Genomic DNA, 26819 nt, shown 5'->3' with positions numbered 1-26819 from the left:
ACGACTGAGTTAAAAACAGAATATCCTTTAATGAAACACACAAACAAGCAGTCCTAGTTGAATATAATAGCTTGAAAGTGCATGGAGGGGGAGGAAAGGGTTTCTTGATTGACAGATGATCCAGCGCAGACTGGGGCTCATCGAAAGATCACCACGCTGTGGTGAGTGAGGGAACAAAACAGACATGGCTGCTGCAGCTGGGTGAGTACACCCTTAAGCTACACCTCATGATCTGCCCACCACATCATAATACACTTGTCAGCATTGGGGTTGGGAATAGGCTAAAGATAAAAACCTCTTCCCAATTGCTGTATGGCCGCACCTGGCAGAGCCTGTGCAGCTAGGGACTCCTTGTGCAGGTGCTGTCCTGGTAGGAAGACCTTGCTGGTGTGGTACTTACCAGGGAGCCTGTCAAGGCATTGGAGTAGCAAAGGGAAGCATTGAGGTACCTTAAGTCAGCAGTGAGAGATGGAAGAAAAAGTTATCCAGAAAAAAAAAAAGAATGAAAGAAATTGCATAGGCATTCACTCCAGCTACACTGTAACTGAATGCTATTCCCCTTGTGGGCTTTAGTTATCAGTAAAAATTCCAAGTTATTAGGAAAACCATGCTACCAATAAATATTCAAAGGACAGACAAATGGTCAAACCAACCATTGAACTATAAACAGGTTTATAAACAGTAGAGGGAAGATAGCGTCCAGTAACGCACAGCTGCACATCTTTTAGGAGCCACACTGCAGAAGATATTCTGAGAGATCAAACTAAAGGTCTTGTAAATATGCCACATGCCCTTTATCCCAAACATTGTCTTTAAATACCCTCATTAGAAAATCCTATGACCTCATTGTGACAAGAGATGAGCTATTGTATGTTATCTTCAGCTTGTGATGGAGTAACACCAAGGATCTTGATATCCTTCTGGAGCATCTGCATTCTTGCTGCGGCCTTTTTTTTTCCACAGTCCTTAACTGGTTTGCCTCCTACCTTTTAAGGCAGGTGCAGATGGTGTTCTCAAAGCTTTGGGCAAGGATTTGAGGAAGAAATGAAAAGACAAATGTGGGTACAGAGAAATATGAGGCTTGCAGTTGAGGCTAAAAGATAAGGCATAAACAAGAGATGGAAAGAAGTGGGTGAGGAGTTTGGGGGGCATGGTACAAGAATACTTAACAGTAGGGCAGCAAAGATGGACATTGATAGAGGGTCAACAGAAGGGATCAAGAAGGGTAAGAAAGACACAGCAGAAAGGAGGGGGATCAGAAGAACAAATCTGGCCAGGCTGAGCAAAGATGGGAGGGATATTTAAAAAATTTGGGTGGGGCTCAGAGACACTGAATGCTTGGCTTCGTTCTTTGCAGCGGAATGCCAGGAGAGGAGCCATGTTAGGAGTGAGGCAGGGCACAGTGGGGAAGGCAGGGACAGACACCAAACAGAAAGGAAGGGAGTGGAGAGGAAACCATCTACCCTTTTTGAGAGTCAACTCACTGATCAGATGTGCTGCCTTGCAGAGCCGTCAGGACTTTGGCCAGTATGCTGACAAATCCCTTTATTGATGTCTTTGATATATCGCTAGCCATTCCAGAAGTGCCTGTGAACTGGCTGACAACAAATGTGGTATTGTTTCACAAAATGGATGTATGCAAAATCCAAGAACTACAGACTTGCTAGCTTAGTGCAGGGAGAATGTTGGAGAGACTGCTAATGGGAAAGCTGGTTGCTTTCTTGGAGGGCATTAGTTGGTCTGATATTTGTGAATATGGTGAGTAATTGTCACTGTTTCCTTTTTTTACTATCCTTCTCCAGGAAAGACAGTTTTGCAGCACTCCGAGTAATATGCTTACACTTATCAAGGGTATCAGAACTTATCAGAGATTTGGGATACATGGCTAGGCTTAAAAAGGCCTTTTGTGGTCATTAGCCTAGTAAACACCTATGAACCTATAAGTCCAATTTTGAGTTAAGTTTTTGAATGCAGTGCACTTTAGAAAATGTATAAGGAGAAATAATTTGCTTTTGTGGTTAAGTTACTTTTTATGTCGAGGCACACAGCCACACTTGACAGGTCTGTTATCTAAAACAGTTTGAGAATCATGAAATGTTGAAATACAGTTGAAAAGTGCATGTAATATGTTGTTATGGTTGCTGATGTCCTTAATGATTTCATAAACATTGTTTCTTTTCTGAAGTTACATTTAAAGACTAGGATTTTTTATTTTATTTTTCTGTTAAATAGAATAGTAACCATAATGTTTTTGTTTTTACTTCAACTTGTAATGTAACATAGTTTGAAACCACATGTCTTTTGAGCAGTAAACTACTTAGAAATCTACACAAGAGCAGTGTTTGTGAAGTGTATAACAGGAGTTGCATGATTTTAGTTTCTGTGCCACAGTTCAATTTTTTTCTTTCATCAGAGTTGTGGGCTGTTTGTAAACCAAGTATGTACTAAGAAATGCATCATAAGCCGTGCTGTTTGATATTTAGTAATGCTTTAGGACGCCTGTATAGTTGTATTATATTTTACTCTTCAAGTTTGCTTGACAGGGTCAGTGCTGCATGTCCATTCAATAAAACGGGGCAACAGCCAGGTCAGCATCTGATTGGCTTGAGGAAAGCAGTATACAGATCAGTGAGAGCCAGCTTTCAAGCATCAAGGCTAGCCACCCGCTACATGCTGACATCATATCCTTTCTGTCTACAAATGTCATCACACTGTTTGAAATATGTTGATATTCAGTGGGTAAAATAAAGTACAAAAGTGAATTGGAGTGCATTGTCTGATGTATCTGGTTAACAATAAAAGACCAAGTTTGGCTGCCGCAGAAATTTATTGTCATATAAGTGGCTGTTTTGTAGTCTGGTCTGTAATGCCAGATGTTCAGCATTAGATCACTGTTGCAGTAGTCCTGAACAAGACAGGTTGTATCCTCTCCAGGATATGACAACCGGTCTACTTCTAAAGCTTAAGGGCACCTTCCACACCTTCTAAATGGTGGACAACTTAAGGAGAGTGGTATAAAGTTGGTAGGTCAGTAAACCTTCATTACTGTCTTGCTGTTGAAGTGAGCTCTTCCACTCAAGCACTTGAGTGGTTGATAGTTGGCTAGTGGTTCTTCAAGGCTGGGCAAACATGTACCCCATTGGGAAATACCTTCCACTGTGCCAGTTTTTTGAAGCAAAGCTTTACTTCTCTGTCAGAAATTCTTGCAGACAGCTAGAGTTGATGTTTTTAGCCATTAAAACGTTTTACCTTAGTCGGGGTTCCCTGTGGGAAAATTCCTTATAATTTTTGTGAGAAAAGATTTTAATTTTCTATCGAAAATTGTAATTAGGGACTAGGACTAGATGTTTTGGGGCATAACATTATAAAATTTACCTCAAAACAATAAATATTTTTTTCAGTCATGTCGTACCGCCAACTGTTTAAGGCTTCACTAGCTGCTTATCAGACCCTTTTAGGCATGGACCAGAGGAAAGTTGTGCGAGAGTCTTCTGTCTTCATGCCACCTTCCTCTTCACATCCACCACAGATCAGTGACTCTGGTCTGGCCATATGAGGTAACCCAGACTACTCAAGTTCTCTTGATCCCGATCATGTTGCTGCTAAGGACCAGGTGACAGACATGTAATTTGCGGCTGTTTGGCTGTCCTCTGCAGGCAAGGGAGACTTAGAGTTGGTGTCCAGTGAGGGAGCAGACGATGCTGTACTGCAAAGCTGCCTTAAGGAGCTTGATGCCAAGAGAAGGGACCTGTCTTCGGGGGGGGGGGGGTCCCCCAAGAAAAGAAAACAAAGCATAAGGGCATTTTTCATCTCCTGTTTCACATACGGTGGACAGTGAAGAAGAGCTTATTACAAGCCTTTCAGTCATTTAGTTCTGAGCCTTCCCAGAATTTTAAAATAAAACTATTTTACTCTCTCAGATTCTGATTCTTAGTCTGAGGGGTAGGAATTAGATTTTGATTGTGTTTCTTAAGTGCCTATTCCACAGCAAGCAGAATCAGATTCCGAGGAAAGTTTTTCTTTAGATTCTCTTCCTGAAGACTTATCTTTTTTCCAATGCTATTTCCAGGATGATGGAATTGTTTCATTGGTAGCAAAATTATTCCAGAATCCCAGCAAAGATATGACTTATTACAGCTGGATTTTCCTCAGCCTGCAGCAATATTTCCCTTAGTAGAAAATATTTTTTGCTTGATGCCAAAATAAGAAACCAGGGACCCTTATCATGCACAGATTCCTCTGATTCTAGAGCATTTGTGTAAGTTATCCACTGACCTTTCCTTCTTTTCTATCAATATTCATTTCTCTGCCATCTCTTATCTGTCCAATTCTGCTCCGCCTCACATGAAACTGTTCTTGAAAGAGATTTTATGTATCCATCCACCTAGAAGACAGGTGGCCCAGATACTGTATTTGCAGGGCAAAAACCTTCAGGAATTCCATTTAACTGTCTTATATAAAAGTAAGAGAAAAAGACAGTGTTGAAAATGACAATTTCTGAATACTTCTCTAATGGGTATTAGCTTTTGTAGTAAGACACTTCCAGGCAGGGTCAAGACCCATTCTACTTAAGTTTTGGCTATGTCTGTGGCTTTTTGTAAAGGTATGGATTCCAGAAATATGCTTGAGACAGCAACTTGCTTATTTGTGCATACTCTCATCAAGCAATACAAATTAGACTTTTTCTCTAGGTACAGAGCAGGCTTTACTAGGACTATTCTTCAGGGTATCCAAGACTCTGATCCTTCTTCCTCTCCCCTTTCATATTTACATAGGTAAATATTAAGCAAGCTGCCCTGCAAGCTATTTTAAGCCTAGTCAATTTCCCTTTTAGCTGTTGAGTTAACCTATCGTATCTGGTGTTAGATTGGCCTTACCCATCCCACGATCAGTAATTATATGTTACCCCTAGTGAGAATAATTGTGATTGTACCATATATAATTTAAGGGGGCACATGCATGGAATAAAGCATTTAGGAGGTGTCTCTGCACATTATAGTGGGTAGTCCTGGTGGTACATTTTCTGTTTCCCATGCATAGATCCAAGTTGCAGTTGGATATGGACAGGGATCAGCTTTGTTTTACATTGATGGAGAGTCTGTTCCATATCTGTGATATCCTCCTTGTGATGTACCTATCCCTCTAAGCCAGTCTTTTGATGTTTCAGAAGAGGTTTAGATCCCTGTACCGCTGATGTGCTGTAACTTCATTAGCACTGGGTCTGAATATGTCTTGTCTGCCAGATGCAGGTCACCTCTTGGCAGTCTGTAGGATACTGAGTATAGTAACAAGGCTTTGAGTCAGTCCATGTAGGACATACTGTTTAGTGTTTAGGCCTTGTGTCCTATTAGTAGGATAGCTCTATGGGCATTCCATTTGTTACATATGTCCGGACAGATGCATGATAAAGGCGGCATTATACTGTATTGGCTTAATGAGGACTGACTAAAGGGAGGCAGTGACATCCCTGGGTCTAGACACAATCCCCTTGTGTATAAGCTGTTCGGTATAGAAGAACTGTCTTATGACAGTGGGCACATGTCGGTTGAAAGTTAGGTCACTGCTTACTTAAGTCTTCAAATCCTGAACAAATGGGTCAACTCTTAATGGTGTATTGTCATTGTGGTAGTTCCCCAAGGTAGATGGCTTCCCAGAGGATAGGATAATGCATTTTTTGGCATGCAGTTTCAGTCTATGATTTTGGCACCAGTTATTTATTTGGGACAAATTTTCCTGCAGGATGGCCAAGTTATTTTGGGATTCATTAACTGCTCCTAGCTTGCAGTCATCTGTAAACTTAATCAGCCAGACCCCTTTGGTATAGGCTCTTTCTTCAGAGAGGTAGATGCCAAATAGGAGAGGTACCAGCACAGAATCCTGGGGGACTGCACTGCTAAGGACCAAGTGACAGACATGTCATTTGCGGCTGTTTGGCTATCCTCTGCAGGCAAGGGAGACCGAAAGTTGGTTTCCAGTGAGGGAGCAAACAGCGCTCTACTGCAAAGCTGCCTTAGTTCCCCTATTTTGACTTCCTGCTTCCCATCTGTGAGCCATTTGGCTATCCAGCAAGTGACTTAGGGGATTTTTTCCCAGTTTTAGTTTTTCTACTGTGCCAGAATATGGGATTGTGTCAAAAGTTTTGACAAGGTCAGTGTATGCAGCAAGTACAGTTTTAACTTCATCCAATGCTTTGGTGACCTTTTTCAAAAACATTCACCAAGTTGAGTAAGTATGACCCTGCCCTTGACTAGTCCAAACTGAGATGAGTCCAGTATTTGGAGGTTCCTGGTGTCCTTGAATAGTTCCATGAGTCTGTGGAAGGTCCTTCTTTATGTAGGTGAATGACTGTAGCTGTTCTCCATTTGCTTGGTACAAAACCTGTATGGAGGCTGAGGTTGAACAGTGTTGTCAGGGGGATGGCTAAGTTATGCTTCTTGCTGTTTAAGATGCATCCAGGGATACTGTCAGGAAACATCAGTGTAGTATTTTTTTTTTTTGCTTTTGATAGCACTTTTAGGATTTTTTTGTGTGATAGATGAAGATGAGCCAGTTTCAGGTATGTCTTGAAGGACAGACAGAGGAAAGAGAGGATTAATGATAGAGATGGATTTATCGGCCAGTAGGCTTTATTTCTAAGCTCTGGTATTCCAACCATGTACTGCAACTGTGATCTAATAATGAACTAAATGCAGTTGTGTAATTAAACTTACCAAAAGGGTAGATGTTCGAATAGATCACTGTTGCAGTAGGAACATCCCTCCCTCCATCCCCATATTTTATTTTATGCCATGGTGTGGATACCTTTTCCTTTTTTTCTAACTAGTACATACATAGCTTGCATGGTTCAACCCTTCCTTACTCTGGAGCAAGAAAGCTCTGAAGGTTTGGTACCCTAACCACTGGCTGCATACTACGATCCTCACACTGCTCAGTACTTGACACATGGAAGGTGCCCTTAAGCTTTGGAAGCTGGACAGTTGTCATATCTTGGGCAAGATGCAACCCATATAGCTTAGACTACTGCAACAGTGATCAATTTGAACACCTACTTTTATGGTAAGTGTTAATTGCACAACTGTACTGTGTTTAGCTCACTGTTTATGCTGTAAAGGTTGTCATTGTTAAAATTAATCTTTGTAAAAGAGCATCCTTGTGTAACATAGTGCAGTGCTTAGATGATATTGATAAAATATTAATTCAAGTGATGTGAGCAAAGCCAGCAGTACTTTATCACTGAATACTAAAGCATAAGAGTTTTCTACAGACAAAAGTCATAATTCGGTGCTAACAATGATGTGTGTTGCCTGTTGTCATAACAAGCAGTGCATGTGTATATTGGGAGATAATGTTTTACCTTTGTTTTTGCCACACTTGTCCCACACACGAGCCATCTGAAGTAAAATCAAAATATCCCTGCTTCAGGTTATAAAATAAAAAAGAAAAATTGGACTGCAAGTGTTGCAGCTGTTTGAGATGTTGTTTGGAAAGGAGTTTATTGAACACTGCTTTCAGACACCCCTGCCCCAAAGCTGCTCAGGAATTATGTTTGCTTTGGCTGTACGTTTGTCAGTTTCTCATATTAAGGTAAAAGTTGCCTTTCTAGCTGTGACTTTTGAGGGGGGGGTGGGGTAGCAGACCATATAAATATAAAGTAATACTGAGTTGATATTCTTACATTTCATTAGCCCAGTACCATAGCAGTAAATTTGTTACTTTGTTAAACTGAGCCCTTAATAATTTAAATCTTGTAAAATTATCACATAAGTGGTAAAGGAAGACAGTCCATCATATATTGTGACACAAGGGTACTCTGTTGCATCATAGCTGTCTAGAGTACAGAGATTGCATTGGTGGTGCTGCTCATCATTCCTGTATATTTGTCATTTCATATAGACTTTAGTGTGTAAATGGCAAAGGTTATCCAAGCAGCACTTTCCTACAACTTGATCAACATTGAAGGATCACCCAAAAAAGCTGTGAAAACATGGTATTCTGTGAATCTGCTGCCATTATTTTTGTGCTGTGTTGTCTGTCTCCTAGTTATTTCTTTCATGAATTGAATTTCAGCAAGAATAACATTGCAATCATTTATAGTGGGAGTTGGCCAGATTTCCAACTGTGCATTGTTGTTAGCTGCTTTTAGACATACTGTTTCCAGTATATTATATTGTTGACTCATTTATTTGTATAAATCTACGTTGTAAAAGACATTCAGTAAAAATTCTTGTCTTCAGAGTCTGTGTAGTTTTAGACACTATTAAGTCTATTACTACTACTGCAATTTTACTGTCTTGCACATTTAAGAGGTGTGTTAATTCTCATAATTATTTTACGTTCCCTTGGGTAGATATTTCTCAGTTACACCTGTGCCTGGAGTATCCTTTTCTCTGTGGTAACTTTGATATTTATTTCCATTATCCTGATCACTTCTATAACAGATTTGCACACTTCACCTTTGTTTTGATCTGACCTGCTTTTACAGTAATAAGCATTTTATTGATCTGTGTAGAATCCAGTCAGTGTCATCACAACATGCTTCTATGACAACACCCTACTTATACTTGCCTTCTTCCATTAATTCACACAGTACCATTTTTTCTGTAGAATCTGATTAACAACAGTTTTCACTTGGAATTGCTTCCTACCTTTTGTTATCTTTCCATGTGTTCTTGAAAAAATGGTTATAATTCAGTGTTGTGTGGTTGTATATATTTTTTTATTTATTGCTCCTTTTGCCCCTGCTGTCTGATGATCTTCAGCCTCTTTCCAGTCATTTGGCACATTTCTCCCCAGCACCAGAGAGAGGATTATCCAGAAGGGGCTGTCATGTAGATATACAGTAGGGTGGTTCGAGATTTTCTGCATTACAGCCCTATCTCCTGCCTACACTCAGCAAGGCGGTGTGAAGGGGCTTGTAATGGGTTGACTGCAAAAGATGTCGTTTCACTTACGCAGTGGACATTCCCTCCATGCAGCCTTTCCCTCCTCTAAGCACAAGTGATGGTTTCCCCAGTTTCCATCTAGTGTCATTCTAAGGGGATCCAGTATCTGTCTGCTTGGGATGACATGGTCAACAGACCACGATGCTTTGCCACAGATGGCCTGCACCTGTCGCCCCTGGGATTCCAGATATTGGCTAAGGCTCTTGCTGCCCCTATAGTGCCTTTTTTAGGCAGGGTTCAAGTAGCAAATTCACCACCATAGCAGGAACAAGCAAGCAAAAACTGAGGGTAATGCTACACAATGCTAGAAGTCTAAATTTCAAAATGCACTCACTCGAGGCACTCCTTAAAATGGAGAGCATAGATATCTGTGCAGTGAGTGAGACCTGGTTCAAGGCTTCAGAGAGCACACCTGCACTACCAGGCTATAACTCGTACCACACTTTTTGGCCATGTAACCTGGACCGAAACACCAAAGGTGGGGGGGTGTCCATATTCATTAAGGATATCCACACCTCCAGGCTAGTTGCTCAGCATAATGCATCCGAGGTTATCCAGGTGCAACTAACTCTTGACAAAACTGCAATCCAAATTGTAGCTTGCTACAGATCCCCCACCATGCCCCAGGATTCCCACTCCTCTTTTCTTGATGTACTGGAAAATATTAGGGTTCAACCAAACACTCTAATAATGGGCGACTTCAACTACCCCACCATTAACTGGGAAAACTACTCATGTACCAACTCCTTAGCGCAACACTTTCTGGAATTCATAAACTCCAATGCCCTAGATCAACTTATCCACACCCTCACCAGGGGCAACAGTATCCTAGACCTAGTCATTACCAACATGAGTGGCCGGTGTTCCACACCTGAAGTCAACTCCTCGTTGGTCCGATCAGACCATAAGCTAATCACCCTTGATATCCATATCCCACCCCCACCCCCCATTAAGGAAACCACAGTAAAACATTTCTCCAAAACCAACTTCATGCTTCTTAAGACAAAAGTAGTGAACTTCATGACACCCATGCAGATGGACAATACAGTTACAACTGCTGAATCCTACACAAATGCACTCTATAAGCACTTACATGAGTGCATGGACCGTGCTATCCCAAATAGAACCAAGACGCTATCCTCCAAAAAAAGGAAGCCAATCTGGTGGTCCCCTGCTATAAACAAACTGTACAACAGAAGGAAGAAACTGTTGCAAAAGAGAGTAAAATCCTATGAGTGGAGGAGCTCCCTGGTTAGCCTCAGTAAGAAGCTGAGATCCCTTATAAGATCCTCCAAAGCTAGCTACGAAAATAAAATCGCCACTAATTCCAAGGACAACCACAAAGCATTCTATAGCTATGTCAAGAATCTCAATGGCAGCACCCAGATCTGCTCTGAGTTACAGCACAAAGGCACGAAAATTACAGAACCAACTGATATTGCCAACATCCTGGCAGATAGGTTCAGTGCTAACTTTACCCCCCCATCCCCTAAAGGGCCCATATCTATACAGGAAGAATGCAGAGTCCCTGAAATCACAACTACACAGGTGAAAGCTGCACTCTCTAAAGCCAAAAACACAGCATCCATGGGGACCGGAAAACATCCCAGGCTGCGTTTTACACTAACTTCAGAATGAACTGGCTTCTCACTTAAGCACCATGTTCAATAATAGCCTTGCATCAAGCTTTGTGCCCACTGAATGGCGCACAGCAACAGTTATCCCACTCCACAAAGTTGGAGCCACCACTGATCCCGGGAACTATAGACCTTTTAGCCTGACTAGCCTGGTCTGCAAAGCCATGGAACGTATCAGCATGTAACTCATAAACAAAGACATTGGTAACCTCCAAACTCTGAATCCCACCCAGTTCGGGTTTGTGAAAGGCAGATCATGCCTCCTGAACCTGATCGACTTCTTTGAGGCAGTCACCAAAGCCGTATAGGGGGTAAGGTGGTTCACACAGCCTATCTTGACCTCGCCAAGGCTTTCAACACCATCCCCCATTCTGGAATTATAGCTAAACTCAATAAACTAGGCATAAATCCCTACATCACAAGATGGGTTGCCAACTGGCTCACTGACAGAACCCACACTGTAAAAGTTGCAGGCTCCAAATCTGACCTCAAACCAGTGACAACTGGAGTACCACAGGGTTCCGTCCTGGGACCGCTCCTGTTTGGTATCTACTTCTCTGAAGTACAGGCTAACACAGAAGGCCTCTGGCTAACAAAGTTCGCAGATGACTGCAAACTAGGAGCCATAGTTAAGGCACCAAATGATGTGAACATCCTACAGAAGGGCCTCTCGGAGACAGATACCTGGTGTCAGAGCCATGGCCTCAAGCTCAGTGCCAAAAAGTGCAGTGTTATCCCCTTTGGTAAAAACTCTGTACCCATGAACTACCACATAGGCAGCAATCTACTTAACACCGAATGCATGATAAGAGACCTTGGGACCCAGGTGGACAGTAGTCTCTCCTTTGATAGTCACATCGCCACAGTAGTCAGGAAGTCCTTCTATGTGGCACACCTCATCATAAAAGGGTTCTCATCCAGGAAAAAAGAGGTCATCGTTCCCTTCTACTCGACAATCATTAGACCCATTATAGAGTACAATGCCCCTTTTGGAATGTACCTCACAAGACATCTGCAGCAGCTGGAAAGGCTACAGAAGTACCTCACAAAGAGGATTACTGGACTCAAACAAATGCCCTACACTGACCGTCTCAAAAAACTCCAGCTTTACTCCGTAGCATATCGCCTACTCCAAGGTGATCTCTGCCTAACATATAAGGCTGTGTCAAACCCAGAGCTGTTGGACATGCTACACCTAAAGAAATCCCAATCCCTCCGAGCTACACGCTCTAGGGACTTAAACCTTGTCACCACAATAAACAGGACATGCTGGAGGGATAGATTCCTATCCCAAAGACTTCCCATACTCTGGAACAGGCTACCCATCTATGTCAAGCAAAGTTCTTCATTAGCACTCTTCAAGAAAAATCTTGATGAGTGGATGGGAAATAGGAAATACACCCCGGAGATCACTTCTGTGTCTCTGCTCGACAGTGGCACAGGAAAATAACTTTCTTGGGTGGAGTAAGCCTGGAAACCTTGTTGGCTAGGCTTACGTAGGCCCTTGGGTAGATAGCCTAGTACCTACCTATGAACCTAAATTGCACCGATTCTGTGTGCCTCTCAATGCATGCAACCTCACCACCATGAGAAGTGAGCAAAAAATAGCCTTTTGCTTCTCCCTTACCTTGCCTGGCTCCTCCAGTGCCAGATCCTGTAATCAAACCTTGGTCACTTGGGTCATAGTCAGAGCTTCATCCCTGTGGAATCAGGAACTCCCAGAACCAAGCTACTGTTACTTATAATCTGTTGCCACTATTCTTTCTCCATCTTGAGCTTGACATACCTTGTCCTTAACCAAGTGATCATTATTTTAACTAGTAGTTGTACAGCAGTGTAATTACAGATTTCTGTTGTATTTTCCAGTGATGTAATTTATCATGATTATTTTCATACTTTGATGACCTCTAGCTTTCAATATTGTACTTTGGGGGGGGCGGGTGTAGGAAAGTTCTTGCCCTTATCAGGATAATATGTCTGCCAAGTTTTGTTTAAACTCCAAGACTTTTTTCACTACTCTCTTTTATGTCCTTTGTTAACATGCTTACCAGTTATAAAAACTTTCTACATTTGTTTTTCCTTTGGAGTAATAACTGTCCACACCACTTACTGAGTATTCATTTACTGATGCCCTTTTTTCCTTTTTGTTGTATGTACACATTATTTCTAATATGATTTTGAATTCCATTTGTGGCAATAGTGCACGTTCCTCCATCACTAACCAAGTTGCCAGTATTTATTCTAGTTTAAATATATTTTTCTGAATTTACTTTCCTAATTTTTCAGTATGATATTCTTGTGTAATCCAGTTGTGTCCTTTGCCTTTCTTTTTATATCCTTTTCTGTTTTTTTTAATCATAGGCACCATCTAGCTGCTTTTTTTACATCACTAATTTGTTTTTCTTTCTACTCTGTAGCCTAATTCTATTGTCATGTATATATTGATTTATAATAAATTCATTATACCTTTCTTCTACAGTTGTTCTATTGTTTATCTACTTCCTCTGCCTCGCCACAGCTAAACATCAGCTACCCCCAGCTCCTATTTTTGTTCACCAGTTCTACCAGACCCACCTTTAGCCCCCCTGGGCGCACCTGACCCACATGCAGGACCATTGTGGAAATTGGGGACACTGGTATAGTGTTATACTGCTACTGGGAAGTGTACCCTAACCACCCCAACCTGTGGCAGCCTTGTAAACTCCACAGTGGCTTCCTTTGGGAGGTGCGTGCACACTTCTGCACATGCACAATGTTCTGAGCAAATAGTATACTGCTTGCAGTACAGTAGTAGTCCTGATTTTAATGTTGCTATCACAGTGAGTGTAGTAGGCAGCATGTCTTCCTCCAGGATAGGTGATGCTGGCATCAGCTGCTCACTCCCATCCTCCCCCACCTGGTCCCTTCAGTGCCACTGTTCAAACACAGATTGCTTGCAGGTCTTTAGGGCTTTATTTCTGTTTGTCATGGGGCTGGTATTTATCTGTTTTCTGATCCCTTTTTCTCTCTCTCTGGCATTTTCTGTGATTGTTGCAGTCTCAGCTGATTTGGGATTTGTGTATTTTTTAAAGCATTTTTATCAAGTTGTCCCCACAAATTATGTTCATTTCTAATTTGCTCTTTCCCATTTCTAAAGATTCCCAGCTCCAGTTCTTTTATCATTTTTACAAATATTTAGTACTTCTGTTACAGTTGGTTTAGGTTTTGATTTCTATTTTGAGTAATTTATTTTCGACCAATTTCATTGATTCATTAAGAATCATTTCCTTAGTTAAAACCATTTGCTTCCCCAGCATTTCTGACAAGGTACTGTGGAGGGTGTTTTTTTAAACTCATACATATGATGTCCTCTTTATTCTTCCTCACTGATGGGTTATGGAGCTGATTCTTTGATCCAAATCGACCACATATTACAGTCTTCAGATCCCAGTGTTGAGCTGCTCCTTCTTTCCATAATGCAGTACACTACCTCCAACTCCCCAGATCTCGTTTGCCACTAGACTGACGAGATGGAAGATTCTGTAGTCTCAAGCTGTAAGGATTTTTTCTTAACAAATATATTTTTTTCTCGTATCTTCCCTCCCTTTTGGTTTTTGTTATGTTTATGTTGGCTACTGTTTTCTTCTTTCACTGTTTACTTTGCTGACTCCTCCTCACTTTGAGTTTCCTTATATTTGCCGCCTATTGCCACTTTCGATTGGGGCTAACGGTTGTGCAGGGTTTAGCTCATGTTCTCCTCTTCTCTCTGTACAGCTCTCATGGAGTGTCTAATCCTTTGTTTTCTGGCAATTCAGTGTGGTCACAGTCGGAATGTGGACAGACTCTAGTTTTAGTCTGGTGTAGAGTTTAAGATCATGAGCCTAGTTTTTAAGTAGGCTTGTTAAAAAAATAAATAAATAATATAAAATATGTGAATATTTTTTGGTTGGTTTTCTAAGTTCAGCGATCCAGTTGTTGCTCCATTACCTTGCTGCTGGAGGTGTCTCAGTCATGTTCTGTGGAGACTCAAGCCTTTTGAACAACCCTTTCTGCTTTTTTGTGAACAGATTGAATTTTCTAACTGTCTCGTTGCACTAAACTTTGTATTGCTGTACTAGTTTTTTCTTTGCGGCTTAGTGGGACTGTGGTGTATGTCGCACACCTGACTGGAGTGTTCAGAGTTTCATTTTGCTTGCTGATTGTTTCTTGTCACTCGTGAGGATTGAATTCCTTGCATCTTTCAGAGCGCAGACACATACTGGAAACAAAACTGCTTTTGTGTATTGAGGTGAAGTATAGAGCAGCATTGGAAAACTGTGCACTTCTGAAATGCATGCAGATTGAAAATTGTAACAACGTGAGCAGGGCTGTCATAATGGTTAAGTTCCTTCCTCGCAGGCACAGGGTGTAGGATTTGATTGTAATCACTGGTAGCGGCAAGCCTTTAGACTACGAGTCATTAATTGTTAGCTTTGTCTGGATTTTTTTTTTTTTTGATGATGTAGCTTTGACTGTACAGACAGCTTGTGTGGTCCCAGATTGTTGGATGTGCTTGTCTGTTCCAGGATGGATTTGAGATTGGTGATTTTATTTCACTAGGTCCTCAACTAGTACAGAGGACTAAAGAGCCAAAATGTTAACAAACTGCTTCATCTGCCATGGTACAAATTTCAATCCTCCAGTCTGGTGCATGTTAAAGGCCTTTAACCGGTTTCTTTCGGGGATCAACCCCCTGTAAAAAGGAGGAATATACGAGCTATACGAAAGAGCATCTCAGATCCCATTTCTTGGATCCGAAATCATTGGGGCCTCCATCAGATCTCAAGTATTCTCAGATCTGACAGGTTTGGTTCCCTTGGAGTGTTCCATTTTGACTACCAGTCTCCTTCAGATCCAAGGTGTTTGGATCCTATGGTCTGTGACTGTTGCTGCGGGATAACCTCCTTGATCCGGTATTGGTGCAAACTCCTTCAGATCCAGTTTCTCCTACCATTGGATCCGATCGCAACAACCATTTCTCTTCATCTTCGGATCCTAGGATTCTGATCCAAAGCATGCCTGATGCCTGCGGAGAGCTGGACAGTTCTTGGGTCCAGATCCTTTGGATCTATAACTACTTGACAAGTGTGGATCAGAACTACTGCAGTTACTTTTGAGGCTGACACTTGAGCAAACACCTTGGTTTTAAAAAGATATAAACCTTTTGAATCCTGCCTTTTAACCTTCAGAACAAATCTGTACAGATGCTTCCCTCAGTCGAATCCTAAGACTAGGATCTGACAACTAGCTAGTCCCCCGAAAGAGCAGTGCTATTTTTGGATCCTGTAATCTTGAACATTTGCACATTTCTTCGGATTGAAGGCCTGTCTTGGATCCAGCAGTACCAGAGTGTGTTGCTGTCAGTTGTCATTTTAGAATTTGCATTTGACGCAAATCCGGTTATTTTAGTCAGTCCCCCTCTGGTATCTGGATTCTTACCTCCCCCCATTTGGGCTGAGCTTTTAATTTGATAAATAAGGCTATATATTCCGTTCCAGTCCTTGTACACTCAAGAGCACATGATAATATTAATCCTGTTATTTTAGTAAGTCTATAACCTTAAAAAAATGTCTGCCGTCGTACTTATCCCCTTTCCACTCTGTCATACTTTAGAGGAGGTGTTTCCCTAATTCTGGTCTGTCTGACCCAGGATTTGTGCTGAAGCTGCAGACACGAGATCTTCTTTTGTTTAGGCTCAATTTTTCTTGAACCCATTTCTCCCCACAGGATCCCCCACTACAAGTCCCCTTTACTCTCTAACATGAAAGTTCTGAAACAAAACCGGTCCTCCTTTCCATGCATGGATGAGGCTATGTGTCTTTATGGAAGCCTTTAGGGTGACCCAAATTATTGATCTGTATAGCTCTGATATCATCCTTTGTCTTCCATTCATTTATTCATTCTAAAAGTATTCATACTAGAGTTATGTTTTTCCCCTTTCTCTGGCAGGTCACAGTAGCACCCAATGGTGACTTAAGGAGGCTTCATGCTTCCTCTCCTTTTGAGAGTGCAGGTTTTGGCAGGCAATTTTCTCTGGTTTTCGTCACCTGGTGGTTGAGATCTATCCCCATGCCTCAAGACTGTAAAGATTTTCCCTTTAACATCTTAAGGCCTTGTTCACCAACTCCCTGGAGCTTTCATACAGATTCTTGAGGTAAGAGGTTGAAAGGTACTGCTTCCTTTTTCCTGTCGGAGGGCATGGCAATGCATTTGAAAGGACTGTGTCTTGTGTTCTGCAGGCAGGGGTCGATATTGACTTTGACACTGCTTGGCCAGAATTTATTCTGTTTTCTCCTCATACCTGCATCTTTAATCTTACATGGAGGTCAGACTCATTGTGCCCTGTCGTGGCTCCATGATAATCTCCCTGGGATCTGGATTTCTTCCCTGCTGCAGTTTACAGGTTTTCTTCGTGGACTTAGATTCCTCCCTGACTTGCGTTCTCTACCCCAGTCTGTTCCTCCTGCCTTTTATTAAATGTGGAGTATATGGCCTACGAGAACAAGTCTAATTACCCATATGACTCTAACCATCTCTGAAAGCAATCGGGGAGCATTCCATTCACAGTACTTGTGTTCCCGGACCAGCTTTACAAACTATGCCTGACTAATAAGCAGTAATATCCAGAGGTTAGTATTACTTTTTCCTTTTTTTCTTTTTTCTCATTCTTAGAGGCCTTAAGTTCCGGATGGTCATGATGCAGTCCATCCTGCCGTTCTGGACAAGGATGATTGGATGTGTTCTATACATTTACGGGACATATACTTTTACATCAGATTAAACAGGCTCTCCAGCAGATATCAGCTCTTCCAAATGAGTGAGAGTCATTTTCAGTTCAGAGCTTTGCCCTTCAGACTTCTCACAGCTCCCACAATGTTTTCCATGTGCAGGGCATTAGCAACTGCTTACCTGCGGTTCAGAGAATTTCAGGTGGCTTCTGTATCTGAACGCCTTCCACCTTTACTACTCAACCAAGTATCAGCTGTTGCACATTGGGGATTATCTGTCTTAAAGTTCCAGATCCCTAGGCATTACTATAAATTGGGCAAATCTAATCTATTGCCGATACAAAATTGAAATTCACAAGTTCTCACTTGAATGCTACAAATCAGATAGCATCTTTGATTCATTACTGCTATACATGATTTAGAAATCAAAAGGTAGAACTCGCTGTAACTTCTGTTCTCTGCCAGTGACGTTATTTCTGCAAGCATCTGTACTACCTTTTTATTTATTTATTTTTAAACCCCGGCTACTCCTATAATGCAAGTTGCTACCGTCCTTTTTATCGGTGGTAAAGAGAGGCCATAAAGGCGAGACCATCTGTGATCTCTGTAAACCGTTTCCTAACTACAGCACACATACCGTGGAAATTAAATGCTTTGGCCGACACCATCAATATGTCTAGTCTTATTTCTCATGACTGGTCCCTTAATCAGTTGTCAACTTGATTTTTAACTGTTGGGGCCAAAATTATCATGACCTTCCCACTTTCCTCTAACTGCTAATACAGCAGATACCCTTTCTAATTCTCCCTTTGTGGATACTCCCAAGAGATGCTTGGTTTTTGCTTCGGCCTCTAGGTCTGTCTTATGCTTCCACCAATCTAGCATTGATCTCAGTGTGTCTACAAAGCCAAAAAGCTGTAGAGCTCTATTATCCTCATTTGTACTTCCAGACTCGTGTGGCATGAACTCTCTCTCTCGCTTCTCATTTGGGATATCCTCCATGGATTCTAAAGCCCAGTCAGGATCTCTGTTTTGTCTACTTCAGATTGCCGAACTGGCAGAACATCAAACCGCCAAGAACATATGCATGAAACCTCGTAATATGGAAACCTAAAAAAAAAAAAAAAACTTTGGGCTGCAGCAGGGGAGCTTATCCACACTCCCTGCTACTTGAATACAAGTGCGATCTCTGAGTTGGTATATTTAAGTGAATGGGAATTTTTCCCTATGGTGATCTCCAAACAGACTGTTCGATATTCTAAAAAAACAATGTTTTCGTCTTGATGATCCATGGGCAGTGTTACAGCCGATCTACAATATGAAGGGGATCCCTTGCATCACCCTTAGGCGGTCTAGCATTCTGATCTCCATGCCCTAGAAATGACTGAATGCTTTCTCTATTTCCACTTGTAATACTGTGCAGGCTCACTTCCCTCGTTCGTGACAATAGCTAGCAGATTCAGAACCTCTACTTTTCAGTGATTGCAATGTTATATTTGCATGCTTTTGGAAATTTTCTCCCCGAGCATCTGATGTAAATGTGTCCTATATTCTGTTTCTCAAACAAATGGCCCTGTCTCTCCCCCTCTCAGCAGCTTATTCCCTCCCCCCCCTTTCTGGCTAGTACTTTTAAGGAGAAGGCAAAATTTTCTCTACTGTTAGTCAACTGAAACAATAATTCCTTTATGCCTAAATTAACCAAGAAATTGATTCAGCTATTTTTCTCCTTTCACCATTCGTTTAGGCCAAGCAGGGTACAGTCACACTTCCAGAATAGATTATAGATGGTATTTCTATTTATTTATTATTTATTTATTTACATTTGTTGACCGGGAGAGTCCGACTGGACACAGGTCCGTTTTCAGCGGAGGCCCGGGGAGAAAAGCTACACATTATTAGCATTATACAGTTAAAAAAAACATATCATTTAAATATAGACATTAGTCCAGTTAAGGACGCAAGACAAGAAGAAAACAGATGTAAAACAGCTGTAGAGCATAGTACAATTTTAAAATATGGTAACATACTAAACATGGTTAAAATGTAGTTGAGATTCATCGGTGAACAGTTGATACAAACTGTTTTTGAGTTGCATAACAGCCATTAGCAGTTGTTGCTACAAGAAGTTAGTATTATGTGGTAGGTAGCTGGGAACATGAGTAGCCAAGCTTGCTAAGAGTAGGTTGTTGATAGGGGGCTGAGAGAGGTAGTGGGTGGGGGGAGTGAATGGTATTAGAGGAGTGGGGGTTGCAAGGGCATATCTGGCAAGTTTTGAAGTGTGATTTTAGTAAGGATTTAAAGTGGGTGCCAGAAGTTACAGAGGTAATTGAGGATGGGAGGGAGTTCCAGAGTTTAGCTATAGTGCAGGAGAATAATGCTTCCTCAGCAGAGTTAATGGCTCTTGTGACCTGTAGGAGGTTTTTGTGGCTGGATCTTAGTGGTCTTGTGGTTATGTAGGGTTGGAGTAGATTCTGGAGGGATGGGACTTTTAGTGGTTGGTTTATTAGTTTGTGGGCGAGTGTGAGTTGGTACCTTTGAAGGAAGTGGGGGAGCTCTAGCCAGCCCAGTTCTGCTAGTGAGAGACAGTGGTGAGTACGGTAGGAAGCTCCTGTGGCGAATTTGGCGATTTTGTTGTAGCAGGTTTCGAGCTTATTTAGATCACATTGTCTAAGGTTAGTAAATATTGGAGAGGCATAGAGTAGGGTAGAGATAAGATGAGAATTTGCTACCGAAATTGTAGCTGCTTTGGTAAGTAGTTGCTGATTTCTATATAATGCTCCTAGTTTTTTGTCCACTTTTTTAATGGTCATGGAAATGTGAATGTCAAAGTTCAGTTTGTCTATTTCTACTCCTAGTAATTTGGTGTGTTCTGTAGGATGGATGGTGGTGTCTTTTGCTGTGATGTTAAAGTGAGAGCTGTCTAAGGTAAGTTTGGTGGGTTGGAAGATTAGTAATTTTGTTTTGTTTGGGTTGAGTATTAGTTGGGCATCGGATAACCAAGTTTCAATAGAAGAAAATGCTTCCTGTATGACTTTTTGCAGTTCTGGTAGGGAGTGGGCTGTGCAGATGATGTTTGAGTCATCTGCGTATTGTATGAGTGTGCCATGTGTTGTAGAGGAGTCTAGATTATTGGTGAAAATAGAGAAGAGTAGGGGTCCCAGGATGGACCCTTGGGGAACTCCTATGGAGACTGGTAGTTGGGGGGATAAGGTTGTCCTGCCAAACAACTGCTTGTTGGTGGTCAGATAGGTAACTCTGAAACCAGATGGAGTGGTTGAGAGAAGGATAGGTTATTGAGAAGAGAGATGAGTTGTTTGTGTGGGACCATATCGAAAGCTTTAGAGAGGTCTAGGAAGGTAACTGAGGGGAGATAACCTGCATTTTTATTTGGTAGGATAGTGTTAGAGAAAGAGAGTAAGGCAGTAGTGGTGCTATGGTTAGGTCGGAAACCGTGTTGTGTGTTGGAGAGGAGGTTGTTAGCAAGGAGGTGATCTGAGACTTGAGAATGAATGCATCTCTCTAGTATTTTGGAGAGTGGCGAGAGAATAGCTATGGGGCGGTAATTGGTTAGATCTGTGGAGGGGCCTCCTTTGTGTAGAGGAATTATGTGTGAGACTTTCCATAGTGTAGGAACATAATTTTCTGACAGAGATCTGTTAAGAGTGATACGGGGTAGGCTAGACCGTCAGCTGCAAGTTGAATGTATTCACCTGGGAGGTTGTCTGCTGTTAATCTGGTGGTTTTAAGTTTAGTTAGTAGTTTTATTTTGGAGGTAGGAACAGGAGAGAAAGAGAAGCTAGTTGGGAGATTGTTAGTTCTAGTTGATGGTGTGGGTTAATGGGGGGGGGTTGTGTTGTCTAGCTAGTAATAGTACGGTTTGTGTGAAGTGATTGTTGAAAGAGGTAGCAATATTTTCGGAGGAGTAAGTTAAGTTAGGAGTGTGTGTACTTACTTTACCTGGGTGGAGGATGGAGTTTATTGAAGACCAGAATTTTTGGGGGTTATGTTGGGAGGAGGTAAGGGCAGACTGGTAGTATTGGATTTTGTCCTGTTTTATAAGCGTTTTGGTTCTATTGCGTAGTTCTAGGAATTTTTGCCTAGTAGAGGGGGGTTTGGTTTTGCGCCAGTTGTCCCATGCTTTATCCCGGTTTTTCATTTCAGACTTCGTGTTTTCTTTGTAGCCATGGGGATTGTTGGGCTCTAGTTCGGGAATGTCTTATGGGGGCATGGTAATTAAGGATGCTTAGGAATGTTTTATTAAAGTAGTCAACTGCGTCATCTAGTTTGAGGTATTTTAGAGGTTGCCAGTTAGTCTTTTAGGGATGAGCTAAATGAGAGAGGGTTGAAGTTAGTTTTTTTGCGTATTTGACGGTAGATGATGGGTTTTGCTTTTTCTTAGTAAGAAGGTTGGGGAGTGATCACTGAGGCTGTCAGATAAGCAGCCTGCTATATATGACTGGGGGCCCTTATTGACTAGTATCCAATCAAGGGTAGTGTGTTTGTTGGAGTTATTTATCCTAGTAGGTGACTGGACTAGTTGGGTGAAGCCATGAAGATTTACATGATGGGTTGGGTGGTTGCTACAGCAGGATTGCCAGTCAGTGTTGAAGTCTCCTAGAATTAACGTTTCTTGGGGTAGGTGGTGGGTAGTCCAGCTGAGGATGTTTTCAAGTGGAGGGATGTTGTGGCCAGGTGGGAAGTAGCAACCTATTATGTTTAGGGTTTTATTTTGGTTTATTTTAAGGTTGGCATATATTATTTCTTCCTTACCTATTTGGGGAGCTGCTAACTTTAAGATCTGGATGTCTAGATGCTGCTTATATATTATAGCTATACCACCTCCTTTTTTGTTTAGTCGGTCTACTGTTAGTATATTGTAACCAGCAGGGAGGATTTGCTCATTAGTAATGTGTGGTTTTAACCATGTTTCTGTAAGGATCACTGCATCAGGGGAGTAGAAGTCTGTGGTGGCATGGAATTCAAGCACCTTGTTGCATATACTTCTAGTATTTAGGCTTATCAGAAAGAGGTTGGTTGGCTTTCTATTGGCTATGATTTAGAAGATGTGGTTTGTAGTCTGATTATGAGGGGAGGGGTTGGAGATAGAGGGACCAGGATTAGGATGGATGTCTCCACTGAGTGCTAGGTTGGATATGGATGAGAGTATTAGTTTTATCAATTTCTGTATATGCTTGCCTATAAGGGAAGTTTTTTGATTGGGTTCTGTGGGCAATAGGTATGGTGGTAAGGTTATGTTAGGTTGAGGGGTTGTTTTTAGTTTAGGTATTGTGGTCTGTAGTCTATATAGAGGGTGTATTGGGAAGGCTGTTGACCTGATGAGAGAGTAGTAGAGTAGAGGTGGGATATGAGTGGTGGTGTGTGTGGTGGTACAGTGGTAGTGGTTGAGTGCAGGAATGGTGGAGGTTTGGTAAGATGTGTTGTATGCAAGGACTATGCATGCAGTGACTATAGGTATGGTGTGCTGAGTAGGAGGGATAGTAGTTAGAAGTTGTAGGAGGAAGTATAGGTGTGGTGATTTTATAGGTTGAATGGTGGGAGGGGTTACTGTTTGCAATAAAGGTAGGACCACTGGGGGTGGGAGGGAATTGGGGGAAGGGAGGGGAGTGTAGCGGGCAACAGATGAAGGAAGACTATCAGTAGGTTTATAGGTTATAATGAAAAGAGCTGGCCCTGATTAGGCTGCAGTTGTTCTTGTGGGGAGGATCAGAATAGACCAGAAAAGTGGTGGATAGCAATACTATGATGAAAAGGGCTGGCCCTGATTTCTCAGATATGCAAGTCTACAGAAACAATAAGAAAAGGCAGTAGTTACTCTGACTTACTTGTTTTGCATATCTGTCTTATTGAAATAAAATAAGCCGATTTTACCAAGGAGTTATGTGGAAATTAGGAAGACAAGAATTTATAAGAGAAAAGGTTTAGTAGAAGTAGAGAAACAGCAGAGCATACAAATAGTACAGCATCTAAAAACAGATTGCAGTTAGAAGTACAGAATGGGGGGGGGGAGCTAATGTTCTGAAACAATAAGAAAAACAGTAGGTACTTTGGACTTGCTTGTTTTGCATACCTTTCTTTTGAAATAAAATAAACACTTTCTATTATTTATTCATTAAAAGATTTGCAATTGCCTCGTCCTCCGAAAGCCCACTCTATCAGATCAATGGCCATTTCATACAATAGATCAAATGCATTTGAGTTCAGCTATACTTTAATTGATTTTATAAAAAAAAGTCTTAACATGATGTTTTAAATGTGAGTTTGTAATTACTGCAAACTCAAAGGCATTATGATGTGAGCTACCTGAGGGGCATAGTTTTTATGCTCACTATTCTGACATATTTGTAAATAATAAATCAAGAATATTTTCTGCCCTTGCAGGGAAGTCTGTAAGTTGAGAAGTTATGTAGTGCACAAAGATCCACAAATTATTATTTTAGGGCAGACACAGATGCCCCATCCTTCCAGTTGATTTTATGAAAGTTAAAATCTCCCAATAACATTAAATTGTCATAATCCAAATACTTCCTTAATTTCTCAATAAAACTGTACTGTTCTGTTGTAGATAATGTAGGATTCATATTGATAGATATATTGGAATAGATGTATCAAATAACTCTAGAGGCAGAGTTTCCCTACTCCTGTCAGCATCTAGAGCACTTATCCAAAGTGCAACAAAAACTCCTGCACCTCCCCCATTCCTTTTTTCTCTTGGACAGTCATATAATTTGTATCCAATTAAAAAGATATCTGTAAAATCCCACATTTCTGATGCACTGTTGTATCATAATTAATAGCCTTACAAAAATAATTCAAGTTCATCCATTTTTTATTCAAATGCCTAGCATTTGCATAATATTTTTTTACTAATCTGTTTTCTCATTTTTTTTTGCTTGTAGTATGTAACTGAAGTCCAAAAAATTATTCACTAAATCTGTATAGTTTTTGCCTCCATAAAAACTTAAATGAAACCTGCCTTTTTAAACCAAGTCATTGTTAGAGCAAAAATTTATACTGCCATTTATTAAATTGAAATGCTTTAGGAAACTGGTAATCTGAGAGTGAAGGAGAGGCAAGGATATCTTGAACCAAAGTATACATAAGGTACAAAGGGGTGCCCAGCAGATCAACACTCACATGAATAATTACCAGCTCATAAATTTCCTTACATCCCAACAGTTTTTTTAAATTTCTCAAGAATGTCTTGCCTTGTACAAATGCAGAGACATGAAACAGTGATTTTTCCCTTGTCAGGAGTATGTAAAAGTTTGATGAATTTTTGTGTCCTAAAATCACCATTTAATAAAATACACCTTGTCTTTACTCGGGTTCTCATGGAACCATTTCTAAATTAATTCTAAAATTCCTTCCCACAGCTCTCCTAATCTTTTTATTTATAGCTGTAACACACACAGTCTTCTCACTGATTTCACTGTCAATCTTAAACTTTTTCTAGTATAATTATTTGTCCTTTCCATACTGATCACAGTAATTCTGTAGACTTACTTGTCAGTAAAAATTATATTTCTCCATTTGCTATCCTAGTTGCCAAACTGCTGTCAGTCTGTGTCCAAAAATTTTGAAATTACTGTTTAGTATTCTGTCTAAATGTTTCATCTACCACTAAACTTTTAAGTGAGTTGTAACAAGTCTCCATCTGTGTACTCTTATCTGACTTACACGTACCATTAGAACTTGGCTCATTTTTATCAATACCCAGAGGTAACGCTTAAAAATTCTCATTTGTCATAACAATTTCTCATCTCAAGCTCTCAATTTCAGACTAAATCAACAAGCTGACCACATTTTTGACAGAAATTACTGTTAACAAGACTATTGGCAGTCATGCTATACATTAAACAGTCACAAGATTGCAATACTGCCTTTTCCTCCAATAATGATTTGAATCCAAATGTTCGCTAATTTATCCTTTATTTAAATTAAATGTTACAGGCAACCTAATACTTGGACAACTACAGGAATCTTTTAAATAGCTGAGCAGTTCCCTGTTTAATCAGTCAACACACACACACCTGACTCAAAAAAGAAAATAAATAGTGCTTTAAAATATTAACAGCAGGACAAATGCAGCATGCTCCCACAGGAATCTTTTAAATAGCTGAGTAGTTCCCTGCTTAGCCAGTCAGCATATACACACACCTTCCCCATAAAAGAAAATAAACAGTACTTTAAAATAACACATTTAACAGCAGGACAAATGCAGTACTGTTAATGCACAGAAATGATGACTTGGTTGTAAACACCCTTGAGAACTTTTATAGACTACTGTCAGCTTCTTTGGACCCTTGACATTGTACTTCCAGGAAATAGTCAAGCAGAAGAATCTGGTTATCACCTTATAGCATTACTGAAATTGCTGTAGAAGAAGACCAGATTAAGATAGGATGGTCTTTGTAGGGAAGAAGACCCAGAATAAAGTGAATCAAATGGTGTTGGTCAGGCTGAGAGGTTGGTGCTACCACTTGGCTAGAGCTGACCCCAAATAGTTGGACTAACAAGTCACCAAGATCCAATATGGGAGGTAGCATTGTCCTTCATCTAGTGATTTTACCTAAGACAGAACTGAGCAACCATAATAGGGATGTAACAGCCCTGATGTCCTTCCATTCACTGTTGCAGTATGCTTACCACATGGGATATAGCTCACAAGGCGACCCAACGTCCAGCCAGTATATCAAAAACTTTACATTGCCATAAGTTATGCTCACTAGTACACACCTCATATATGGTGGGTCATAAAAGGGAAGTCTGGATGTACCCTCTTCAGAACTTTTGCCACCATTCCAAATGCCATCCTTTGATCATTGGTCTGATCGCCCAAGTCGTTGTGTTGCACTGGTGTACCTTGGCACAGCTAAGTGTCCCATTGGGGTGTGTTTCTCTGCTTTTGTTTCCTTTGTTTATATTTGTGGTTAATGTTATCCAGACAGGGAAAATGCAATTGGGGAGACAGTTTCCCCATAAGGTTCACAGCAAGCAGTGTTTGTTTTGCTTGGGGCTGCTCACGAGCATACATCTTGCATTATTTATCCCTAAAATGCTCAGAAGTCACTTTTCCTCCCTCAGAATTTATTGAGAGAATTAGCATCTTAAACTCTTAGCTCAGGGCTCGATGGAAGGTGCTTCTAGGCCCAAAGTTCAACCACTAACGAAGAGGAAGGCCGAGACTGCTAGATTGGATGCCTCCCTTATCAGACATCTCTCTTAAGGCTGATGTAGGCCACGAGGTTCGCCCCATTCCAGAGTCAAGATTCCGCTGCTATGTCCAGTTTAGGGACCGGTATGGATTTGGCTGCTCACATGTCCTCTGAGGCCTTGCAGGCATCTTTTACAGACATCCAGGGGAACCATGGCTTGTGATTACGGAAAGCTGTAGGGGTATTCTGCAGATCTTAGTGAGGGAAGAAGTGCCGACTGTGATTGTGGAGTGCAGGCCTTACCTCTAGGCCTTCTAC

At 41.1% G+C, this 26819-nt stretch overlaps 1 protein-coding gene across 1 annotated transcript in view; it reads left to right on the top strand.

Moving 5' to 3' along the window:
• VEZT (vezatin, adherens junctions transmembrane protein) overlaps positions 1-26819 on the top strand; it is a gene marked incomplete in the record, with an annotated part of 850549 nt that overhangs the window by 511289 nt on the left and 312441 nt on the right. Inside the window, 1 exon segment of the mRNA XM_044087638.1 lies at positions 2544-2681. Coding sequence (XP_043943573.1) covers positions 2544-2681 — 138 coding nt within the window.

The sequence above is a fragment of the Protopterus annectens genome, chromosome 11.part0 (genome assembly GCF_019279795.1).
Source record: "Protopterus annectens isolate FY-2018-M chromosome 11.part0, PAN1.0, whole genome shotgun sequence".
NCBI classification, from domain to species: Eukaryota; Metazoa; Chordata; order Ceratodontiformes; family Protopteridae; genus Protopterus; species Protopterus annectens.
The sequence above is the reverse complement of the archived record's forward strand: the minus strand, read 5'-3'. Positions and strand labels throughout refer to the sequence as shown.